Source organism: Zeus faber (genome assembly GCF_960531495.2).
Source record: "Zeus faber genome assembly, chromosome: 18".
In the NCBI taxonomy this organism is placed as follows: Eukaryota; Metazoa; Chordata; class Actinopteri; order Zeiformes; family Zeidae; genus Zeus; species Zeus faber.
The window spans coordinates 20,650,713-20,668,167 of record NC_137210.1 but is presented as its reverse complement, the minus strand read 5'-3'; the positions used below and the strand labels follow the sequence as shown (position 1 = coordinate 20,668,167).

General features: G+C 42.2%; 1 protein-coding gene across 1 annotated transcript in view; it reads left to right on the top strand.

Annotated features, from left to right (window-relative positions):
• Nucleotides 1-17,455, top strand: part of epb41l5 (erythrocyte membrane protein band 4.1 like 5) — a gene marked incomplete at its 3' end in the record, with an annotated part of 44,668 nt that overhangs the window by 16,121 nt on the left and 11,092 nt on the right. The window contains exons 9-14 of the mRNA XM_080018891.1: nucleotides 485-572; nucleotides 1,106-1,194; nucleotides 1,631-1,700; nucleotides 4,214-4,383; nucleotides 5,288-5,447; nucleotides 9,705-9,823. Coding sequence (XP_079875017.1) covers nucleotides 485-572; nucleotides 1,106-1,194; nucleotides 1,631-1,700; nucleotides 4,214-4,383; nucleotides 5,288-5,447; nucleotides 9,705-9,823 — 696 coding nt within the window. The remainder of the gene's footprint in view (nucleotides 1-484; nucleotides 573-1,105; nucleotides 1,195-1,630; nucleotides 1,701-4,213; nucleotides 4,384-5,287; nucleotides 5,448-9,704; nucleotides 9,824-17,455) is intronic.

Here is a 17,455-nt window from a genome sequence, read left to right as displayed (position 1 = left end):
TTTAAAATGATTCAGAGACGATCGTCTGTGAAGCCAAGAATGTCTGATTTCTCTCAATTATTATCTTAAACTTTGAAGATTTTTTAAGGCAATTCATCCCTTGTTAGGTTGCTTAGTTGAGGTTGACGCTCTAATGAAAGTGTTTCTTATCATTCTGGTGGTTTCATCCTGGAGTGGATGACACTCTCAAGGCGAGGCTTAAAGTTCTTGGGTTCTGTGCTGCTGTATACCAACCGTGTAACCCGTTTTCATTTAGTTACCAAAGTAAGACAGTTGCATTAAGAAGAGATGCTTTGAAAACTGTGGCTTATGAACCCGGTGGGAGTCTTAACTGACACCATTCAGGATCTTGTTTTTCACTGATGTCTTTGCAGCGGATGCGTTTGATTTTCTATTTTAATCCAAATGCCCGGACAGGCAAATCTTTTCAGGCAAAGTCACTTCTCTCACTCCACGTGTTTCATCCCCCGCTGTCCCCCTGCAGGGGTCAGATGCCCGCCCAGGCTGAGATAAACTACCTGAACAAGGCCAAGTGGCTGGAGATGTATGGGGTCGACATGCACATGGTCAAGGTAATTAAAGAGCCCCTCAAGCCGGAAGTTTCAGATTCTCCCACCCACTCTGTTTCGGGGGGAAAAAAGCTCAGAAAGTGGGTGGTCAGTAGATTGTAGACAACGACCCTTCTCAACTGAACTGATGAAGTGCTCGCAAATGATTATTTAATATATATCATTTCTGTCTCGGAAAAAAAAACTATGCCTGCTACAGACCTTGATATTTTACATGTTTTGGTTGTTTTCTTTGATAATATTGCAAACAATGTCTAATTAACAACCATAAATTGTTAAGAAAACAGGATCTTCAGTGATGGCCCTCTTCAAAGCATGCAAAAGATCAATGAAATTATAAATTCATTATATAATCCCGCCAAGTTGAACTTATGCACGTCAATTATTGTAAAACACACATGTGAGTTCGCCGTAGTCTCGTCTTATCATGGCTGCCGGGGTCAAACAGGAAGTACTTAAGTGTTGCTGATAAAAGGCAGGAAGTCAGAAGGAATGTGCCAGAGTTTGTCTTTCCCTCCGCTCTCTCTCTTCTCCAGGCCAGAGACGGAAATGAGTACAGCCTCGGTTTAACCCCCACCGGAGTCCTGGTGTTTGAAGGCGAGACCAAGATCGGACTCTTCTTCTGGTGTGCATGCTCATGTCTTCTTTCATCTTCTTGTTTTAGTTTTTTTTTTTTTTTTTGTGTAACGGCATCTGTTTTCGCTTACATCCATATGGGGGAAAAAAAATTAACACCGTGAGGAATCGACCTTAAAATTATCTCCCGGTCCCAGTCGCGCATATTTTTGTTTTATTTAGTATTCATTGGTTCCATTTGAAAAGGTGAAAAATACCGTTTCCTTTATGTGGAATTAAGAGAGGTTTCTCAGCATATTGCTTGAATCCTTCAAAATCCTGAAATACAGACAATGTTAAAAATATAAAACTGTCAGTTATCATGAGGAAAATAGTCATTGGTAAGATAAGATGTATCTGCTGACTAGTAATGCCTCATGGATGTGTCACTTTTTTTTTTTTTTTTTTGTTTTGGGTTTTTTTTTCCCACTCTTGGTCCATTCTAGGCCTAAAATCACTCGTCTGGACTTCAAGAAAAGCAAGTTGACTCTTGTGGTAGTTGAAGATGACGATCAGGTAAACCCAAACACATGTGCGCAAACACACACAATTCTATCCATACAGTGTGGTGGTTAGTGATCAGCACTCTTGCCTCACAACAAGAAGGTTCTGGGTTTGAACCCGCCCGGCCTCTCTGTGTGCAGTCTGCATGTTCTCCCCATGTTCACGTTGGTTTCCCCCCTCCCTAAAGACGTGAATGTTAGGGTGAGACAATCCTGCCAATGCCCCTGAGCTAGGCATCGGCCAAGATCAGGAGTTGGTTCACAAGTACGACAATGTGGCAGCCCACTTGCTCCTAGATACCTAGGATACTGGGATGGGTTAAATGCACAGGAATAATTTCCCCGAAGGGATTCATACAAGTGTATATAATCCAACAATACAGACCATTTAAAGTGCCTCATATAAACTTGAATGCGTCATTATTTCCGAATTATGAGCTCATATTGGTGCTGGCTAGATGCCTAATCATTCTATTTCTATAATCCTGCCTGCAGCACTGCTAATTAAGTGAATCAAGTTTGTATTTTATAGTCTTTAATTTGAATTGGTAATTTGAGCTGTAGGGGGGGTTTTGGTTGTTTTTAAATGTTGTCAATGTGGATAAATAAGTTCACGCATCAATCCTTTGTAGGCGGTAGATGACCTCAGGGCTTCTTCGGAGTTGGAGTTCTTGTTCCTCCGAGAACGGAGAAAATATGCTGCTAACATTAAATATCAACTCGAGTGATCCCTGACTTCTTCATATTTCTATCAGTCTGTTAATCACAAAGTTCATGTAACGCTCAGATCACGGTGGCTCTGTTATCCCAGAGGTTTTTCTTAAGGGATGTGTTTGCTGCTTTTCAACCCAGGTCTTTTTAAAGTGTTTTTCCATCGTGTTTAACTGTTAGTAGCACGGCCTCTCTGAAAGCTTTACCATTAAGAAATGTACCATTATGTTATTTATGGGAACCAACATTTTAATTAGCCTGTCCTTTAAATACAGACAACATTGGGTGACACATAATGGCCCGTTTTGTGTCGTTTCTGTTTAGAATATTCTATAACCTTCTATACCTTCTGTTCTATAATCGTCCTGATTGTGGCTGGTGTGGTGAAGGTACCCTGAAGTCACCCTGAAAAATAAGACGATAGAAAAGTAAATCAATGGTCTGTTTCACTTGGCTTTTGCTTTAGATGTTATCAGCGCTCAGGCAGTTTCTACAGACATAGTTTTACACTGAAGTGAGGACCTTGTCCTCATAAAGGGGCTTTTGTTTCCCACCAAAACAGAAACCTCGCTCCTGTTTAGTGCCTCCGAAGTGAAAGGGAGATCCGTTTGCCTGCGTGTTTGTGTTTGAGTGTGCATTCCCCCATGTGTACTTAATAAGATGCACAGAGGGAAAGTCTGTCTCTGTTTATCCCAGAGGTGATATTTTTTTTTGTATGTACAGTACGGCGTCTTTATGTTTAAGTGGAATTTTTAATGGGGGCATCATCTGATCATCTAATACCTACCGTATGACCTTGGTGTTTACCTGCTTGCATGTGTTGGGTCCCTCCAGGAGCACTGTATGCGAATCTGAGTTAATAAAGTATCCTGCTTCCTCTGGCATCTCTGGCATGCACCCCCACATGCTCTCCTACACACACACACACACACACACACACACACACACACACACACACACACACACACACACACACACACACACACGCTATACAAACATACACAGACAAGCGCACGTGCACGCCTCGCTTACAACTCCTGACATGAAAAAAAGTCATGTGCTTCTTTGCTACATGCACGCCATAGATATTCATTGCACATGTATGACATCTGCAGAGTCTAATAAGATACCGATTTGTCTATAACACACACACACCCTCCAACACACACAAGCAAGAAACACATTTTTTCAGCCTTTGCGTTCATGCCTGTCTGGATATTCAGGAGACCTCTGTGTGATCTGCAAAGGGCTGCTGCGTGTCTGAATGGTATCATACCTACAGTATGCAGTCACTAAAATCCCATCCATTTGATGGTGAACTAATGCTTACCAGTAGTGGCAGGCGGCCTCTTGGAGTGTTGAAAATGCTACTGCAGGAAAAGTGTCTTTCTGTGTGTATTTGAGAAAAATGATGATCGATTTTTAATGAAACAAAATGTACGCCTTGGAATCAGTGTAGCAGTTTAGCCAGCAGGTCGGGGACAACAAACAGGCTTTCACCTCATTCACAGCGTGAAATCAGATGAATGACCCTGCGCTCTGCAGCGCGGCCTCAGACAGGAACTACAGTAGAAGGGGACACCTAGTGTAGTGAAGAGATATCAACAAAATGAAATGCTTCATGTTTTGTTATATCAGTTGCCGTTCACATCAGCCTGGTTGAGAAGTCTCAGTACTGCTGTTCTGTTTTTACACTTTATTGTGCTATGAATTTCCTTGGGAGGAAATATCCAACGGATGCTTTGTATTGTTTCCTGTAGCGTTCTTTAGATGTTGGGGGCATTATCCAGACCTTCATCCCTTCTTGTTCTGCAGGGTAAAGAGCAGGAGCACACCTTTGTCTTCAGGATGGACCACCCCAAGGCCTGCAAGCACCTGTGGAAGTGTGCGGTTGAGCACCATGCTTTCTTCCGGCTGAGAGGCCCGGTGCAGAAGAACTCTGCACGCTCCGGCTTCATACGCATGGGATCGCGCTTCAGATACAGGTAGCAGGCAGACACGCTGGCTAATTTAATACAATGACACTGCTTTTGGCAGACACCGCCGTGTCAAGCACAATGCAGTAGCAAGCTAGCTCCCATTCTGTGTGTGTTTAATCATTAGCCTGTTGGATAAGCACTGGCAGTAGGTCCCTTTCTGCATGCTGTTGGTTTAACGCAGGGGTTGCAGGGTTTGTTGTTAGTAAGAGGTTATCGCAGGTTGGATGGCCACAGAGTTCAGCAGAGGTTACCCACTGTGCCGAGTGACCGCGTTTTTGCATACGTTGCATATTTTCCGGAATGTAGCATGTGAGCATTGTTTTCATTTTCTTGCAGGAGCAAATCAGGTTCAGTAGTAGGGCGGGGCTTTTTTGTGGTTAATGGTGATGCGTGCGTACATAACGATGTTGAAAATTTAAATTGCTCTGGTATGTCAACATATGTCACTGTTCACTGTTATACTACAAGTCTCAGAATTCCAATTGAAACTGCTACGTTTTCTTGGATATTTCTTGTAATTGGCCAGCTTAATAAATTTGAGATAAATACAGAACATGGGATTTATTTTTTACAAACAAAACTTACCTGATTACTACTTTAATTCATCATAATTATTGTGCCTCGACAATAGCTACCACAATACCAAATGGGATGATTTTGAAGTTAATCGATTTGGGGAAAACAGAGTTATCTTGGCAAGAACTGATGATTATGAAAGTCTGCAGACCTTGCATTGCTTCCGTGAAGGGAAATTACCCGTAAAGAAAACATAGCTCAATTAGAATAAGGTTCAGTGTGTCACACGAGGGGATAAAGTCAAGGTTTGGGAATGAGGGGGAATATACGGTATATTGGCTTTGAAACTGGCAACAAACTAATTGTTTGTCTGTGTGTCTACCTGACTTTCCAGTGGCAAGACAGAGTATCAGACCACCAAGGCTAATAAAGCCCGGCGGTCCGCCTCTTTCGAGAGAAGACCAAGTCGACGCTACTCCAGAAGAACCATGCAGAACAGAGGTGAGAGCCACATACCCGAAAGTCAAGAGAGTTCTGAAAATCAGATGGGGAATGTAAAGCAATTTGATAATTTATTTTATTTTTTTTATTTTTTTAATGCGCTATGGGATATCACAGGATCTAAATTGTTGACATTTCCTAGCTGCATATAATAAAATGTTTTTAATTGTGTATTTTAATGGATTGGGCACTAATGAAATGTCTGAAATATGTTGTTTGTTGTCCGTATCTTTAACTAGTATACTAATATACATAATACATCGGTGCTAAATGATTTCTGAACAGAACACCCTGATTTATTTATTTTTTTCTCTGTGTGTTCTTTTACAGGACCATTCAAACCCCAAGAGTGAGTACTTTGTTATGTTAACTCAAAGTTTTTTGATAGCAACTGGTTGAATGTCTTTATCTGTCCTCCCGGCTGCACGGGAACGTGACTCCGCTCCACTCCTTGTTCCCACCGACAAATTCATGTCTGTTCCAGCAGGCCTTCACAGGGTACTGCTGTACAAAGCTTATGTGCTTCTGCAAGTACATTGCTGTTCTTTATTTCTACCATAAGTGTAGCTGATCCAGGGGTGTATAATATTCTCAATGTTTATTGGATCAAATCACAATTTGATCTTTTTTTTAATTCAGCCCTTCATGCAAAAACATCAGCACCATTACATCCCTAAAGTCACTAAAGGATGTGAAATTAGCTTTCATGTCCTCAGATTTATTATAAAGTTTTCCTGACCCCACAGCGGCCTTTTTCAGTCCTGAATATTTTTCTTGTAAATAACATTTGAACCTAACTAATTTGGGCTCAGTGCTCAAAGACACAAGCACTTTGTTTTACAGTTGAATGACTAACTTTGATGACTCCATGAAGTTGCAAGTTAGTGTTTTGACCCGCAAATATGTTGATAAGATGAACTCATCTGTGCAGACAAAACTAATGTATAAAGCAAAGTAGTCTCTCTTTTTCCTCATACCCCATAAATCAGTCAAACATACAACACATTATATCAAGTAGCATAACAAGCATCTCAGCTTGGGAATCACTGGTATAAGGAGTGTTATTTCAGTGATTACTTTCAACTTCAGTTCTTTATAATGGGCAATATGATTTTTTTAAAGTTGTCTTTGTCTTGCGTTGTGTGTTCTCTTGTGTCTTTGCAAAATCGCCAACACAACCTCTCAGTCTCATCACAAGACCCAGATATAATCTCGGTGGCAGCCTTTTGTTAGCAGAGTAATGTGCAGCCTGAAGACGATGAGGTCATTCACAGCTGTAAGCTGTCATGGGATTAGCTGAGTCAAAGCATGGCGAGGTGATTGCCAGTGTTGGTGAATAATAAAAAGGTGAATAATCAACCTCACGCTATGATGGCCAGCTTCGTGCCGTTTAATCCTTGGAAGACTGCAAAGCAACGGAGTATAATGGTTAGGTCTTCAAAAGTGTGGGAAAATGTATTTTGCAGTCACAGTGAGGGCATATTCCATCAAAAATGTTTGTGTTGATTCAAATATTTATTTCGATATTTCCAATTAATATTGGAAAGGGCACAATTCAAGTTAATCCTTTAAATTTAAGTTAAAGTTTATTTTTCCATTCTATAGTCCATGCTCACTATAGTAGCATGACCCCTCTATTATTCTGTAACTTCTAAACATTCCCACATCCTGCATTCATTGTTTTATAACAATGATAGTTTTAAGAAAGTGGCACTTTTCAGATCTTCAAAACCCCCAGACAACAATTCCCAGAATGCAAACTGCGGGGTCCTCTCGTCCATTTGCATTCTGGGAATTGTTGATTTTAGGGAGCACCCACCGTCCGCTGGCTCCCGCTGCCGGTTGCCAGTTCCGCAACATGACCGAGAGCTTCTATATAATCCACAACACAGAGATATGTTTTCACAGATAAGTGAAATTTCTTGCTTATGGTGTTTGTTTCTTTAAAACATTGTTACGGAAGTGACATCAGCTCTTATTCGTGAACTCTGAGAACATGAAGGGGTTTTTTTTTTTGTTTTTTTTAATCACACAAAGAATACCCGGTGTAGTCTGGGCTAATTTATAACCTTATTTTATCAGAACATTCACTTTGTGACTTGACATCAGGGATATCGAAGGATGATCTTAATCTGCATGTGTGCATCGAAGGAACCGTGAGATCGCCGTCCGTGCTGTTGTTCAGAGAAACTCGAGAAACATACAGTATACACAATTGGGGGGGAAATATCGTACATTTTGAATATCCAATGGCCCCCCATGAACATTTTAGTCCTATCTTGTCAATGAAAACAAAACACACATTTTTTCAGTTTTTATCAAAGATCTAATTTTTAGCTTGTCAATGTCTTGTCTTAGACATAGGAAAAAATAAGGTCACCCAAGTACAAAGGAGGAAGTTTTGCGGCAGTTTTTGTACTGTGAATCACGTATGGTGTTCTGTGAAACATTTGTCGTAGATCAAAATAGATGTATAAAATTGAGATGAATAGAAATAGATCGATAAAGTTTCCAAAACAAGCGTGTGTGTCTGTCGTCCGCTGACAACGACGCTGTGTTGCGTTTTGTTTATGGAATGGGTTTCATCCGAAACTCTGGAACAGTTGTCAATGAAACGAAAGATGCAAATTGAGAATCCCGCCCACACAATCCTCTGCAGACGAGACTAAAACAAGTGTTATTTGTTGACAAACTATAAGTATTTAGTAATCCTCAAACTGTTGTCTGTTATATTGAGTGAGTTCTTCACCATTTCAACTTTCGTAATATAAAAAAAAAACACGTAAAAAAAAAAGCCTTTCCCTTGAATTGCAGGACTTCAGGTTTGCCAACTTGGCACACCCTTCACCAGACGCTGTCACAATGAAGAAAACTCAAATTTTTTACATTTTTAACAATTAAGAACGAAAAAGCAAACAGACAAAGCACTCAGGATTTACACTGCAGTCCATTTTTATTCAAGTCTTTATGATTTGTCCAGTTAATAAAATTAGTTTCTCTTGTTGTGCAGGCCTCTGTCCTCAATCAGTCCACACAACAATGGAGCAAGCCCCAGCAAAGTCACCAAGGTAACCTTTTATAATCCCCCTTTCATTTTCAATAGAAAAAAATCATATGACAGGCTAATGAAAGGTTGGGTATGTTTTTCATTCTTGGGTATGTGTCGATACTGAGTACTGGCTCGGTTACTGAAAATTTGAAACACAATAGTCGTAGGATCGCCGATGTTGAAGTCCTTGTGTGTAAACTATTTGAGTAATTGATGTATTTATGCTTTTGTGTATTTAAGTCATCAGGAAAAATTTTAATTTATGCAAAATTGTTTGCTTTATTGTCATAGAGCCCAAACTAACTGCCAGAATATAATACTATTCTTCGTGGCTTAATATGTGATCAAATTGCCGATCCCAGTTGAACCTACACCCGCAGTCCGTTAAGATAGTGCCTGTGTACAAAATTTTATGATTTTATCTAATTTAAAAAAATATTGTGGTGTGGAAGGATGGGTGATTTAACCTATGCTCATCGATTGCTCAAACGAGAAACAGGTGCACAACAACCCCTGATCCCGGGCCCAATTAAGTAGACCCAAGACGGGTGGATGCTTAAACCGCACAACGCCCACGCCATATACCTCCAACACCAAATTGAGGCCAGGGATTCTTCCTGGATTCTCTGTTCAGCCGCCAGTGTGACAGTGTGACAGTTCTCCTGTCACACCCCATCTTAGTGGCTTTTTTTAGGGGCTCGCCGACACAGGCAATGATGGTCAAGAACAAACTGATTTATTGCCAAGATGTAACACGCAGGAGGAGATGGAATGGTGTCATGACAAAAATGTGTGTGTGAGGATGGGTGATTTAACCCGTGCTCCTCGATTGCTCTGATGAGCAGCAGGTGCACAGTCACCTCTGATCAAGGGCCCAATTAACTAGACCCAAGACAGGTGTGGGTGCTTAAAAAACACCACCCCCACACCCTTAATATATAAGGGTATATATATATATATATATATATATAATATATATGGGGATGGTAGCTCAGGAGGTAGAGCTGGTGGTCTAGTGATCCAAAGGTTGCTGGTTCGATCCCAGGCTCCTCCTGCTAGCATGCTGTAGTGTCCTTGAGCAAGACACTTAACCCCTAATTGCTCCTGATGGCTGCGTCCGTCGGTCTTTGAACAATTGTAAGTCGCTTTGGATAAAAGCGTCTGCTAAATGACTAAATGTAAATGTAAATGTAAATAAGACTACGGTAAAACCAAATTATTTCCGTTGTTCTGTCTCACCTCCACCCCTCAACTATACCAGCTGTCCACCACCAGAGCAGCCTGGTCAGGCCTGCCTCTGGTCAGCTCCGTCCCTGCTGCCGTCTGCGGACCCATGGAGATCGAGGCTCTGCCCAGGAGCCCAGGAGGAGAAAAGAGGAGGTACATTTTTTTGGTTGTTTTTCTCCATAAGGCTGTTTGTTCTCTGGCCTCACATGATTGTGTTCTAGCATTTCCCTTTTTCTAAATTTAAAGTTTGGTTTGGTCGTTGAATTTAGAGCCTGAATTTAAAATATAGCTCAACCCTCTCGGACTGGCAATTGGGCAGAAATTTCATGATTTGATTTTTGATACAAAGGGCCATGATTCAGTATCAATATGATCCTGTATTGATGAGAAGGCTCATGATTCAATTCTATATTTATGTATACCGATCAACCACAACATTAAAACCACCACTAATAATCACTAATATTGTGTAGCTCTCCCTTGTGCCGCCAAAACAGCTCTGACCCGTGGAGGCATGGACTCCACAAGACCTCTGAAGGTGTCCTGTGGTGTCTGGCACCAAGACGTTAGCAGCAGATCCTTTAAGTCCTGGAAGTTGTGAGGTGTGGCCCCCATGGATCAGGCTTGTTGTCCCAGCACATCTCACAGATGCTCCATCTGATCAGACCCTAACCCCTGCCATCCACATGATGTAGAAGAAAACGTGATTCATCAGACCAGGCCACCTTCTTCCATTGCTCCAGTTCTGATGCTCACGTGCCCATTGTAGGTGCTTTCGACAGGGGTCAGCATGGGCACTCTGACCGTTCTGCAGCTACGCAGCCCCATACACAGCAAGCTGTGATGCAGCAGTTCCTTTTTCAGCAATATGTGATACAGTAGCACTTCTGTGGGATCGGGCTAGACTTTGCTCCCAACGTACATCAATGAGTCCATGGGCACCTACCACCCTGTCACTGGTTCACCGGTTGTCCATCTTTGGACCACTTTTGGTAGGTACTAACCAGTGCATACCGGGAACACCCCACAAGATCTGCTGTTTTGGAGATGCTCTGACCCAGTCGTCTAGCCATCACAATTTGGCCCTTGTCAAAGTCACTCAGGTCCTTACGCTTGCCCATTTTTCCTGCTTCCAACACATCGACTTCGAGAACTGACTGTTCACTCTCGCCTAATATATTCCACCTCTTGACAGGAGCCAACTACATGATCAATGTTATTCACTTCACCTGTCAATGATTTTAATGTTGTGGCTTATCAGTGTATAGACATTGTATAGATACCAAGGAATGCTACCAACTTTTCAGTAGAGCATGTAGCCAGACTTTTCAAGAGTATTTCACCAAACAAATTCAGTCTAACACAGATGTTCAATATTTTACCAAGCCATTGTTCATTCTGTATGATGCAAACAGTGTGGAACTGTGTGGTTGTGTGTCACAGCTGAAAAGGCTGCTAGCTAGTGAAGGGTGTCGTTCATGGTCTAATGCCATAAGAGTTTTAACGTGGCTAATCTGCTGACCGGCCCGGCTGTCAGTGTGTGTGTGTGTGTTTGTGTGTGGGGTCAGGTGACAATAAAAAAAAAAAATCGTTTTTTTTTTTATTGTACACAGGGCTCAACACTAACTTTTTTTCAACCAGGCATCAACTTTTGGTTACTGAAACTGAAAATGTGGTCGTCATTTTTAGTCACCTTATATTTTGAGTAATTAAGATAATATGCAGTTTTATGTCAGCTTAATATAGAAAATGACAGATGAAATAATGTTTAAAAGCTTTAATCGAGTAACCGAACAATTCTTTGTAGTTTCGTGTTTCTTACCCTCTGAAGATTCAAACTCTGTCAAGTATCTGATAAAACACAGTCAAGACCGACAAGAGCTGTCATAACACTACTCCTTTGCACGTAGCCTGTGTCTCAGTCTCTCTCTTACGCCAATATGTATATGCTCACCACACCGACGATAAGAATCTCAAAAGTCCTGTTTGTCCCTTCATTGTTAAGTTGTTTGTTGTTGTGTTTTTTTTGTTTCGTTTTAACTTAAATATTTTTCACAGCTAGTTTTAGTTTTGAGTTGTGTTTTATTTAACTGTACAGGGATGCAAACACATGTATTGTGAAAAAAGCTCTGAAATATACTTGTGATATATTCGGCAAAAAAGCGAGTTGTTTCCATCCCTGACTGTAATAACCGTGCCCTACTGCCGTCCACTGTGGTTGACCTTTCGGCTGACAACGCTGTCAACCGCCCGGCAGTAGAGACGTTCCGTAGTGCGCTGGGATTTTAGAACTCCACTTTAAGCAGGACTCGCACTCTTATTTTCTCTGACTGCATGGAAATCTGAGCTTTTCACAACACAGATGATGAAGAAAGGGATTAAAACATGAACAGGTGCCTGTGCCCACGTGAGTCAACGCATGTGCAGCGTTCTGTTTCCGGCCGTAACAGCAATATATAAAGATTACTTATGCAATAAATGTATTTATTTTGGGGTGCATGTTTTACTGTTTGCTGTCCATATTTTTAATGTTCAAAAGTGGTTTCCAAAGGGGGAAACAGAAGTCCAGAAAATGGTTGCCAATTGACTCAATCTGGTTGTCGAGGGCAACCCATTACTGTCAAGCCCTGGTACACATTTTTCTTTAGCTCCCTTGACCTGATGATGGGAATTGTGTGTTCATAGAATTCAGGGTGTAGCAGAAGCCTGCTGCAGCTTTTACCCGGACTGCAAATTTGTGTTTTCGCAGTGGGCTTTGACACTTGCATTGTGGCATACGCTTGCCAATGTAGTGTGCAGTGTTGCTATATAGGCTATAGTAATCCTTGTACTTTTCGCATTTTCGCATACTATGGTTTACATTAATTTGTCATAGGAAATAGATTGCTAGGTCACTCGGCTTTGGCAGATTTACGATTTAATTGGCGATCGACCTAATCGATTGCAATTGACATTGATGGACAATTTTTATTTCTACCTTCCAGGACAAATCTGGGCATTGAAACGGTGTAAGTGCAGTGATTGGAATTTTTCACGATCGCCCAAGCCGTTGCCGTTCCTGACTCTGCAAAAATAAGAGAAAGATGTTTCCCAGATAAATTATGGCACAGACAGTGGAACTGGAGGATTATTTTTTTAATGCTAAGAGAACGGTGGATTCAGAAAATGCCATAAACACAGCAACACAAGCGAGTATACAAAGTCATAACAGCGGAACAAATAGAAGACAATGCTTCAAGGTAAAAGCAGACAGGCCGCTCTGCAGAATTCCCCTTCTGCTGGCTTGACAAAAACAATCTCACCAGTTGGCTTCATTTCTTAGTGCTGTCTGTAGCAGTGGGGTATTTTTCTCCCACAAAACTTTTCTTTTTTTTTTTCTCATCTTCTATCTCGTCTTTATCCCTACTGGATTACTCGCTGCTGGAAGAGGCCTCCCCCTCATCTTCCAAAAAATATTAAAGAGGGAAAAAAAAGTGCTCCCTCCAAGCGTTTTGCAAGTGTGTGTGCGCTGGAACACCAATTTAGTTTATGAGCTATGTGGCTGTTCATGTGTATTGTGTATTGTTTATGTATATGCATTTTCATCCTACATACACACACACGCTTTGTGTGTGTGTGTGTGTGTGTGTGTGTGTGTGCGTGCACATGATTTGTGTGTGTGTGCGCACATGATTTGTATGTGTGCGCCCATCCCCCCTTATAAATGTGTCCCGTTTGTTTCAGTATTGTGTTCTGAGGCCAAGCAGGCCTTGTCTGCAGACAGGCCAGGTATGTACAATCGTCCAAACAGCCTCGCTGCGGCTCCTGAACCAATCAGCTTTTTGCTGCGCGGTGGTCGGGCTTTATGATTCTGGCTTTGGGTTTCGTTTCTGTAGAGTCAGAACCTTCTACTGTGATTTGCTGTCTGTCCGCTGATTGTTTGGCATGCAGTTCCAACCTAATCAGTAAGGGAAAACATGCTGTAACTCTGGATTCAACGCTGGGATCTTTTGACTGATGAATTGGGGAGTAGTACCTCGGTGCATTATGGCTTTGGGTCTGCTTCATCCTCTCGTGGTCTAACTTCAATGTCCTTTGGGTTTGGTGGTTTCCTTTTCAATCGTCTAAAATGCTGTGCCTACTCTGAATCAGTTTTATGTTATAACAAACCCCGGGCCTCCTATCTGTCTATTCATGTTGTTTTATGTATTTTCTCTACATTTGGGGGAAAGAAATTTGGTACGGTAGATTATTGAAAGATATGAGACGCTGCACTTAAAATCTTGGGATTCAGCTTCCAGTTCCAGTTGAAACTTTCCGGGAATCTGGGGGAAAACCTGGTTTAGGTTTCCATGCCGATTAAGTGTACGGGAAAGTCCTTTTCCGGTCAGTTCTGAATCAGAGGATTGTCCATCGCCGCCATAGGCTGCTGCGTTTACATGGACTCAGAATTAAAACAATTCAGTCATTCCCTTAAAAAAAATGTTTTTCGAGTCATGACGGCCAACATGGGCCCTAATGCATAGAATGATCACCTGTCCAAGGACCCTCTTGCATAGGTCCACTTATCTCAGGGTTTTGTTTCACGGAGGAGATGCTGCTTTGGCGGTCTGGGAGACTTCCCAGCTTCGAAATATTTTCAAACACTGATAAGATAGTGCCAGTTCCTGTGTATTTTGTCAGTGCGAGGCAGTGATTTACAATAATTTCCAGTTACCTCTTGTTATCAAGCTGTTGCAATAGTTTACAATGGGTTGTTAGGAGTGTAATTTAGGCGGGTTCATGACAAATTGGTACTCCTAACCTTCAATTATAACTGGTCTTCCAAGCCACAGATATTGGATATTGTTAGATTTGGGGGAAAAAAGGATACTATACCCCCCCACCCCATCTCTCCTTCTTCCAAACCCACTGTGATTTTGCATGGAGCCCCTTTTCCTTCCCCTGTCCTGAAAATTACTAACAAACTAGCTATGTCACATACTGTATATGAAGCGAAGTTTGGGACTAACAACAATCATGATTTGAAATGGAGCATAAAACAATGCTTGATCTTAAGAGAAGTAGTATTTATGATCCGTGTTTTTACTATGTTACTGTATTGCTTTTCCTACCTGTTTTCCTTATCTTGATGCTTATCTGACTTTTGGCTGTTATGTTATACCCTTATGGTTCATGGTGCTGCTTATGTCCGAGCTATCGAGTCCCACTTTCTGAACAATTTGTTGCCCTCTTTGACCCTTGTGTCGTGCATCGATTACATGCTCCAGCACTCGATAAAATTATCTATCCTGCATATGCTAAATGAGAGTAGATACTGTCTTATTTATGAATGACATGATTTATGTGCCAGAGTTGAATGGTAGGGGGCAGAATGGGGAAATCCTGCGCAGTTATCACAAATGATTAACTTCATCTTCATCATTAAATAAGCAGTTATGGGGAAAGGACGAAGCGATTTACTTGGTGTACCAGCAACCCATCTGGTTAAACTTTTACAAGTCTCTTGCCGTCCCACAATGCTATTATTTCAGCTGTTTGCTCTCCAGCCTTCAGCTTCCCCCAAACACGCACAACTAAGTGAAGCTGTCAACATGAGTAAAGGTTTCTGGCTCAGATCGTACGACAAAAAGTATATAAACAACGGTTTGACGAGAGCCATTAGACTTGCAGCTCGCAGGGGCGGGAGGGGGCAACGACCGGCCATAGACGCTCCTGGGAGATCCTCCTCAAGTTCACTCAAGTCAAGTGCTCATGTCACAACATTTTTCCTAGCACAGTTAAGTGCTTGCTTGTGTACAGCGTAGCAGGGTACTGACTGCGAATGACATGGCTTATTCAGCAGGCTGCTTTCCAACGCCACTAGGATATGGTTTACTTATTAACCAGATCAATTTGTGTCTCCTAAAGTTAGAGTTGGCTGATCATTCCTCACAGAAGAACTGTAGCTTTAAATCAGTACATTCTGCCCCCAGTCGCCCCTACTGCGTAGTGTTGGCCCTCACAATGCATTCCCATGGAGGTGCATATTGACCCGAGTTGACTGCCGCGGTTCTCCGACATGCGTTTGACAGGAGACATCTTTAAACCACCCCGGCCTCCGTTTTCTTAAATGGAAAGGAGTCCACACAGTTCTGTCCAGCTGCTGAGTGTGCTCGTACACCGTTTTACACAGTCCGTGGTGAGCTGAAAGTGAACCAACGTTTCAGATCCACACTAAGGCCACATGTTTGGAACCCCATTACAGCAATGTTTTTTATAATAATTATGAGGTAGTCAGGCCTTTTTAATATTAAGGCGTTGGTTTATATGCACTTGCCTGCTTTAAAGATAAAATGCACACATGCTGTAAAAGCAAAACCAGGTTTAGGCAATGACTAGTATGATAAATATTAAAGGGAAAATAAATTTAATTAAACAGTCAATTATCAAATTTTAGTTGCCGAATATTTGTCATACAGATGATTGTGATTAACAGTTTGGCTAAGAAACAGCCATTTATTTGCATTGAATATTGTAAAATTAAAGTTCAGATCATACATTTTCCTCAACTGAAAGCCGCCAAATTTACGTTCTCTCCGTTGCAACATTTTAAACGTTACCTCGAAATTCCCCCTTAAATTTGGATGAAAACATAATGACGGAAGCAAACTATTTTGCTCAGAACAAATAATTGCGATCAGGCAATTTCGCAACTAAAATTGGGACGACTCTCTCTACAGTCGCAGCATTTAGAACTGGAGCTTATCTTCTCTATCGCTGTTTTCAGTTTCTCCTCTCTGCTTTCTCAACCTCTCCTCTTCCATCCTCCCATCCGATGGTAAGCCAGCTTTTCATTGTGCCCCCCCCCCCCCCCCCCCCCCTCAACTTAGGATTTACACCCTCTTTTATTTGTGTACTTCCATTCCTCCTCTTTCTCCACCAAATCCTCCAACATCGGTTCCCTCTTTCCTCACACCCGCTCCACCCTTCCCAGCTCCCCTCTTCTTCTGGAGTTCGGACGTCTCACAGGACAACACCCAGCACCCATCGGACAGAACAAGATAAAATTCGGAGAAATGGAAATGCTGCTTCTGCAAAATCTTCTTTGGTTTTTGGCATCGGCCAAACCGTGTGTTTGAACACCTGCAGGCAAATACATGTGCCCCCCCCCCCATACACACACACACAAACACACACCCACGCACACACACAGATATCAACCCAACTATAAACTTTTAATATTGGCCCAAGTCTTGGTCCTTGCTGTTTCAGAGCAGTGTTGACATTGTCGTTTTTTTATTATATCTGTCCCCCCCCCCTTCAAAGCAGCACTATGTGACTTTTGGTATTTTGGATTTAGTGCCCCTACAGTTTCTGAGTGCAATTGCACTTTTACACCACTGTCGTAAAACTTGGTCCGATGTCCGAAAATAATTTTGTTTTACCAGACATATTTGAACCTTACCGGTCACATTTCACAAACAGTCTGTTACAAAGGCAGATATAATGTACATCGAGGTTACAGCGTCCCTTTGCACGGGCCTCACTGCACGGGTCCCTTTGCACGGACTCCAAGCAGTCCACGGCTCCCCCAGAGAGGGCGGGGCCAGGGACGGGCCCCTTGATACCGGTGTATTTACCAAATGTGCTCGGCCTGTCAGATCGGCTCGCACACGCTGGTTATAGGGTGAAACAAACCCCGCAGGGCAACGAAAGTGAGGGCAAGCGGGCGCTGGCTGGGGTGCGGGTGCCGGATGCACCACTGGCCCGTCTCATCCGCGCCGTCGGGGCGGCGGAGCGGCTATGTTTTATATGAGCATTGTT